The sequence below is a fragment of the Bemisia tabaci genome, chromosome 1, assembly GCF_918797505.1.
Source record: "Bemisia tabaci chromosome 1, PGI_BMITA_v3".
NCBI lineage: Eukaryota > Metazoa > Arthropoda > Insecta > Hemiptera > Aleyrodidae > Bemisia > Bemisia tabaci.
In genome coordinates, this window is record NC_092793.1 from 72,431,804 (window position 1) to 72,440,101 (window position 8,298).

At 36.9% G+C, this 8,298-nt stretch overlaps 1 protein-coding gene across 1 annotated transcript; it reads left to right on the forward strand.

Annotated features, from left to right (window-relative positions):
- The first annotated feature begins 1,200 nt into the window (after nucleotides 1-1,200).
- On the forward strand, nucleotides 1,201-7,983 carry bug (thioredoxin domain-containing protein bug). The gene is made up of 7 exons (XM_019045737.2): nucleotides 1,201-1,507; nucleotides 3,067-3,221; nucleotides 3,710-3,883; nucleotides 4,355-4,557; nucleotides 5,129-5,259; nucleotides 6,391-6,538; nucleotides 7,701-7,983. The coding sequence occupies exons 1-7, from the start codon at nucleotides 1,474-1,476 to the stop codon at nucleotides 7,774-7,776; spliced, it is 921 nt and encodes a 306-aa protein (XP_018901282.2). The 5' UTR covers nucleotides 1,201-1,473; the 3' UTR covers nucleotides 7,777-7,983.
- The last annotated feature ends 315 nt before the right edge of the window (nucleotides 7,984-8,298 follow it).

The following is an 8,298-nucleotide window of genomic DNA, read 5'->3' on the forward strand; positions in this document are numbered from 1 at the left end:
AATTTTGTTTCAGTAACCAGTGACTTAAATATTACCTTCAGCCAGTATATTGCATTCAAGATCCAGCTTGTTTCATTACATCCTTATACAGGAAAACTAAAGTTTTGGGAAGACTCCAAATAATCAAGTGTTAATTCTGGGAATAAGAAGTGCACTGTCCTTTATTATGGCCTTGTGGGCCCAAATTAAACGGTTAACTTATTTTAGAGGCAGGCTATCGCTTAATTTAAACCAAAGAACTGCTGATTATTCCATCATAGTGTGATCTACCATGCTATGGTTATTCCATTATCTATTGATGACCATTGGAATGCTCTGGCATTGAAACAAATTTCTGTTGGAAGCACAATCTTTTTAAAAAATTTTTTTTTTGCGAGATAGATCTGGAGTTCAAGTATCGGAGGAAACTCATCATTGAATGTCAAACATCATGTTAGTAAAATCTATTGATGAGAATAGCACCAAAGGAGTGTCTCGTTTTGTGGCAATTTAGATCTTCTCATTCTAGGTGGCGGTAGCCACCCCGGCCCAATCCAAAAAAACTCCCCCTAAAAAATGACGACCAAAAAAAAAAAAAAAAAAAAAAAAAAGACGGGTGGCTGCTCAAGATTTTCCAGAGAAGTCCACAATGAGGAAGGTAGTCGTTTTTATTATACGATTTTTTCTTCATTTCTCCAACAATTTTCCCTGAAAATTTTACATGAACAAGATAAGCAGTATTCATTTAGAAACATAAAATACTAGTGGATACCGCGGTTAAGATCTTTCGTTTGGTAGTTTCACCATTTCTAGTGGTATCAATTACAATTGCATTGAAAAAATTTCAAATGAGAAATACTAGCAGTGGAATTCCCAAACCACGTATCTCGATTTTTGGCTAATTTGATGTTAAATATGATGAGATGAATATGTCTATTACATGTTTGATGAGCTGTAGCGTATGAATCATCTTACGGAACTCAAGGCTAGTCCAAGAGGGCACAATCAGTATTTAGCGCTCCCTTCTCACACACCCGTCATTTCGAATAATCGCGGGCTCTTTCAATTTTCGTAGCGCTGCCATGGACCAATAGAATAACAAAGAATTTATTCTGTTGATTCTGATTGGTCTATAGTGTTTGGTTGAGTTGCAAACGTGCACGCTCTCTTGTGAGGAAAATTTGAAATATTTATAAATAACAAACAAACCTAACCTATATTTACTTTTTCAATGAATTCAATGTTTTGTCTATGTCTTTGGTTTTGTCTCTGATGTTTTTCATTAGCAATTCTGCGTGAACTTATTATCTGCTAGTTTTAAACCAGTGTTAACTTATGCTGTCTTCGTGGTCCCTAGATCTTTCCCTATCTTGTAAAAGAAACCCTGAGCCCATCTCATTTGAATGCAAGTAATGCAACAATTTAATACTGCTACCACTGCATTTGATCCATTAGTCAATTACGGCTGAGTCATAATTCTTGTCACCGTGAACTATGAGAATACATTCTGCAATTATTTTACCCTTCGGTAAGTTAAAAAACTAAATACGTCCATCAGTTTATTGAGGCTACCAGTTCCGAAGTGTACAATGTCCATGAAAGTAATTTGTCTTAAAAACGCAAAAAACTGCTTTGAGTACTGTACATTTTGCTGCGACTTACCTCTTTAATACCGCTAATTTAAAGGATTTTGGCGGTTTTTGCACCCAGTTTAATTATTTTCCAATTCGCTTCTAATGACTGATCAAGAATCTACTCCTAACTCAACTTTTACCAAAAAAGACTTTGTTCAATCGGAACTATAGTCCACGCCACGAAAAGTGGCGGGTGAGGGGCGGAGCCAGTCGGCCGGTCTAGTCTATCGTTGAAGGGTTGAAGCGCAGGTATTGGCCCGTAGTTGAGACAGGGTAACGGCTGGGCCAATAACTGCGCTTCAACCCTTCAATGATAGACTGGACCGGCCGACTAGCTCCGCCCCTCACCCGCCACTTTTCGTGGCGCCCCCTATAGTAGCCTCCACTGTATCAAAGGCGCAAATAATGGAAGATAGGGCTTTCGGGAAAGTCTATGATCTCCAGTAGAGAAGACTCATCATTTGCTGGAACAATAGTTGGTCTCTATTTCTCTGCACAGCACCACTCCATAAGTTTTTTGATGTAATTAAAATTTTGCTTAAGATGTTTTCTTCTAATGATTTGTATTTGTGCTGATCATTAGAGGTGCGTAGTCAAAGTTAACTGTTGTGGACTGATCGATAAGGGTATCAAATGCCGAAAATTTGGCATTCTTGTCTGCGTTTGAATTACCTGATGACCTATGTGTTCCCATATGAATGCTGAAAGTTTCCTAGAAACGCTCAGTGATCTGGGAGGTTGATGGAGTCCATTGAGTTGAGTGGCATTTAGCAAACCAAAGAAGAAAAAGGTATTCAATAGGTTTACTTCAACATTGCACCTGAAATTATGCTGTAATACTGATTTTTTGGTGCTTTAAGCTGCTAAGAACTGCAGGGCTGGTTTATTGATTGGATGATCTGATTGATTCCTTTAATCATTTTATATCATGATACTCAATGGACCCATACCTTATTGAATCTTGGCAGAATTTGCCTTTCTTAGTCCCTTACCTGCCCATGTTCAAAATTAAGCAAACCGATGCTTATTTGTGTGAAGTTGCATCTTTTTTTCAAGAAGAAATTTTTAAGTCAGAATTTTCCTGAACTCCCAGACTAGGTACTTGGAGTCCTTGCCAAATAAGTTTATGCCCATTTAGAATGCGACAGAAGATTTGCCATCTTGATTCTTGTATTTATAACGAAACTAAACTGAAGCTACCTAATCTTCTTTTGGATTCTAAAGTGTGAAAACATATTTGGCAAGTACTCTAGAAATAAATGATCTTGTACTATTCAATCAATTACTATGACATCAACAAATGATTTTGATTATGTATTCACCGATACCTATTAAAACTCTCTTGAAAAGTTCTCCAAGTTCCAATATTGCGAATTAATTTTAGAGAATGTATTGATGTGTCAAGAATCATTTCTAGCTGAAATGAATATGATTTATCATTCCTTTTTTTCAGTTTATTTCTTCAGTGCACCCTCTTTTGAGGCAACCCATGAAACTGGTGCAGTTGAGCCTGCTGATGGAGCTAAAAACAAAGAATACCCGAAAAGTCTTGAAGAAGAATCCCTGTCAAATGTTGCCTCTGTCAGCAAATTTATCAAAGAATTCCATGTCAGTATTGTTCCATCACCATTTTAGTAGTGTCTGAAATTTTGCATTTTATGATTATTATCTCGTTTGCTACACAGGATTCCTAGATTCGTTTCTTCAAGCCAAAATAAGCCTTTTTCCCTCCAATAAACATGAGGCATAAAATTTAACTCCTGTAAGTCATAAGTCCCCGAGTTTCAACTAAGTTTCATTTCGTGATTGCTCTGTGGCTTGGGGTTAATGACGGTGTGGTACAAAATCTTTCCCTGTCCTTACTCGCTCTAAGGGGCAGACTGAGACCAAAAAAGTAACTGGTCCATCGGTATTTGGATCGGCCCATTCTAGTTATTTTTTGGTATCATTACGGAGATAAACCGCCCGAAAATTACCCTCATTAACAGGATTCTTTCCAGTACTCTAAAGATCCCACATAATTATCGTTATTATCCTTGTCAAAACAAAAGTCAGAGATAATTTCTATTGTTACCATTTCATTCTCTACGTTTCAGAAAAAATTTGAGGATGAACTAGTGCCGGACTTGGACTCTTCGAAAGATGACTTGAATGATGAGTATTCTCCCAAAGCGCAACCCAAGATTTCATCAAGCACAAGCAACTTGACAAACTCTACTTGGAATGTAAACTGCATAGTCAGCCCTGATAGTCCTTCCAGCTCTGTTGAGGTATCATTCAGTACAATATTTTTTTTCACCCTTAGTTGACAAAATAGTCAAATTCAAAAAGTGTCCCATCAGCATCAAGCCATTTTTTTATTTTTTATTTTTTATTTTTATTTTTAATTGCAGGCAAATAGAAACAGTTATCAAGAACACTTGGTGTGAAACATTTTATGGATTTTTTTAAACATTATGCGGAGCTGATTCCCTGAAGATTTGCAGTGATTTTTTCAAGAAACAGTTTTGGAGATTTGAGCATCTATTTTGACAAAAAAAAAGAGACGAAGACAAATGAAGTCAGCAAAAAATACGTACCCACCATCTAAATAAAAGTGTAAGAGCTTACTACTAAGAGGCACCCGACCCTAACGTCAGAGGAGCGATCAGACTTTTAATTTGGGGATGAGCGATGAGACTATTTAACTCAATTATTTCTTCCTTTTTTCTCTCTTTAACACCTGGGATCTTTTTTTCCAGCTGATCAATTCAACTCGTTTGCATAATCTTCTAGCAGTGGATGCAAACGTCACCAGTAGGACAGCTCCAGCTGAATGTATAGTCATTTTGTTCTACGCTAAAACATGCCCCTTCAGCGCGATGGCAGGCCCCCACTTTAATGCCTTACCTCGTGCCTTTCCAACAATAAAAATAGCTGCGTTGAATGCTTTAAAACACCAAAGGTTAGTATCTGCGGAGAAACAAACAATTGCTTATAATTACCATATTTTTAGGTTGTATAAGCTTGTTTATCGCTCCAATACCAGAACCGGTTTGAAACAATGAACGCATCAAAGTGAGAACGCTTACCTGGCAAGAAACTAATTTAAATGAACCCCTTTGCAGCAAATTCTTGCTGTCCATTTACTATTCCATCTTCATAGTGGCATTCAGAATTAAGTCTGATTCATGCAGAAGTGTACCCTGATGAGAAACACTATCAGGAAGTGGAGGAGGTCCACACAACAAGATAAGACATAGCCCTATCTTAATCATTCAAATTACTTTCGATGTGTCATCGGACTGCTTTGAATTCTCGGCCCGGGAAATACTTGACAGTAATTGCATTTTATTTCGTCATATGTCAGATGGTCAAACTGTACTTGAATATTCCTTAAATTCTGCTTGAGAAGTGCTAGATTCTTACCTGTTAAATTGTGCAAACTATAATGATGGTAGTGATTCTAGTTTTGAATACTGGACACCTTACTTGTATTTTGAATCAACTAACCTCTTTTATTCTGTCTTTTTCAGTCATAACACACAATTCGGTATTTTAAGTATTCCAACTCTACTTCTGTTCCACAATGGAAGACCAGTTGCAAAATTCAATGAAAGCGAATTCACCCTAGACAGTTTTGCCAAATTCATCCATAGAATGACAGGTAAGGGTGTTTCATTTCATCCATGGACTACGTTGAACTCAATCAAAATCAGCTTTTAAGAGATCTTGGGGTCTACTGCACAAGGTACTTTGCAAATCACAATATTTTGATGCCAGCTCTGAGAAAGAGGAGGAGGAAGGATGAGAGATAGGGGCCTAATAGTTTCTTTCAATGTGGGTTTCTTCACGGAATAAATCATCGAGCAAGGCAGAGTGTTTAGCAAAATTTTCTTCCTCTAATGAGGAATCCTCTATTATTCTTCGTCTGAGGAGACAAACTATTGTTTTGAACTGTTAATTTGTCAATTTGAATTATTTTTATTTTAATTTTTAATAAAATTAATCAGCATCTCCCCTACTTTCCAAATTTTTTCCTGACCCTTGGATTTACTATCTCCTTGACATTTAATTCTGAATCAAAGGAAATGCTAAAATAAGCATGGCTTACTACAAAGCACTGGTACTGATCGGTTGGGTTCAAATTTCCACCAGGCAAAATTCTTTACAGGGAGAGAACGTTGCGGACTTGCGGAGCTCAGTATTGAAGCCTTGTGAAGTTGTGCAAAAAATCACAACCTTGCAACGGAGTTTGTGACTCTCCCAGTCCCTCGTTTTCTCTTCCTGACTTACTTAGTTTTTACGGTTGCTAGACACTTTGTAAGGGAGTAGCAAAATCAGCTAGGGGAGTATTTTCTGTTTGTTAAACCTCTGCTATGTCGATGAAGACTCTACATGTGTTCCTGGCGCCAGAAAAATAAGAAACATGCCAAAATGTCAGTTTTACAAAAGACAAAGAATAACTGATCAGCTACAGGAAGAACTGTCATTCAGATCTTGAACTCAGGGGTGGAATGTATCCAGTGGGTATAATACTTTAATGAGACCATAAGAAAAACCTTCTCTGGGATTTGGTAACTTGTTCTGAGAAGATTCTGCAAGATGTTATTATACCGTATTCCCATTATTTCATGCACCTTTTCATTTTGAAAGCTCTCTTCTCAATATAAAATCAATTTCACCCTGAACATATTTTCAGTCCTCTTATTTGTTACCGACTTTAGTCCCTTTTTTATTGTGATAAAATATTTGTTATCTGGAACAACGCAATTTGGATTTCATTTTAATTCAATAGGAATTCTGCCAAAAGAAAAAATGTTCGTTTCGTCTGCTGATTTTGGTGGACCAGTACCTAGTATGCCCGATAAGGAAGTAGACCATTTTCTCATAGCTGCTTGGATCATCATAATTATTGCTGCTGGACTTGGTTTCCAGAAATCGAGGTGACCATTTTTTCACATTTTCAGTCAAATAAAATTCTCGGATCATGTGTTACAATTGGTGGTTAAACAGAACGATACCATTCAATAATGGCTAAGATACTGACATTTCTTTTAAGCTTGTAAAAGTCGTTACATTTAATACCTGCTGCTTTAGTCTATTATCCTGCGTGCCTAATTATAGCGAGGCTCTAAGTATTAGGGTTAAGAATAACTCAAAGAATCGCTTGAAGATTAACAAGATTAAGGAAGGTCAAAACTCATCCTTCATTATTGTAGTCTTAATTTAATTTCATCAAGCAAGCCAGATTTAACTGCATTAGCTTTTTGAAAATGAGGCGTAACTGTGAATGGGCTTTGTATGGTTTCCACTGATTCCTTTTAATCTGCACAAAATCGAAGGTTGAGGGAAATTAACATTAATTGAAACTAACGAAAAAAGCTTAGTAAAAAATTGTGAGCTGATGAACAAGAAAGATAAAAATAGGAAACCAGTCTTAGTAGATATCTAACTACCATCAAAATTTCAGCTCAAAATATTCATTTTTACTCTAGTTATCGCGTGGACAAAATTAAACCTCCCCCCACTTTGACCTCTCGCTGTGCGAAAAGTAATTAACGTATTCCGATTTTTTCTTCACACTTTAAAAGTACTCTTAAGGGACTATAAACCCCAGTAGTTTTGTTTCAATAGACTTAAAAATTAACTGCCGCTCAACGCTCTGAAAACTGAAAAATCCTCACGCTGGCTGAAATACATACATACATACACACACACACACATATATATATGACAGAAAATGAATGACATATATATTCGTCATCTACGACCCGAGATTGGTGCTCTTTACATGGTCCCAGGTCTAGGTTCCACCATGAGGGAGAACGCAATAATGTATCTTTCCTTCGGAAAATACACTAAAAAGCAGAAACTTTTAATCATTTTGTGAGTTTGAGTCTTCTAATCTTCCAATTCTCTTTGCGCTCTTATTCTTCTCATCCGTTCATGTTGATAGAATCATTTGCTTTGTAACTTGTAATTGGTCCAGCTATTTCTGCTGCAAATAGGATACATAGAGAATACCTGTCAGCTGCTTCAAAGCTGATCATAAAACATTCTAAGGTACAGATTTATCATCAGTTTTGATTTTTTTTTTTTTTGTAGATGGTGGCAAACTTTAGTAGAAGCGTGCAAAAATTCATGGAGGGAGGCTGAAATTCAGCATGAACACAATGAATAAGTGCAGTTTCTACACCACTGCTGTCATCGCAACGTTGAAAGGAACACTGACCCTCTAATGGAAGATTTCTGTGATAGTAGTTTTTATGACATAAGCAAGACTTGTTGAAGATAATTGGAAAATAGAAATCAACATTTGTTTTCAATTTTGTAAATATGTAGATATTCTTTGTTACTGTTGTCTGTCAATAAAATTCTTTTTATATAACTCTGATTTCTTCTTATATTGCATGGATTACGATTTTCAATTTTTTTTAGAGCAACCCCCTCCCCTTCCTTATTCCCTTTTATTTAGGGGGGGGTGGTCCAAAACTTCAGCTCACCCCTATGGTTGGAGAAAACAGGTTTGGATTAAACAGCTGCAGCAAAGCATTATGGGAAAAAAAGGCCTCTTGCTGTAATGAAGCAGGCGGATCTCCCCTCACTAACACATTTTCAGAGCTGACGTACACAAACTATGATTCAAACCATCTCTTGCTGACACATTGACAAAGCTCCTGCACACGACCTACCATGCAGACCT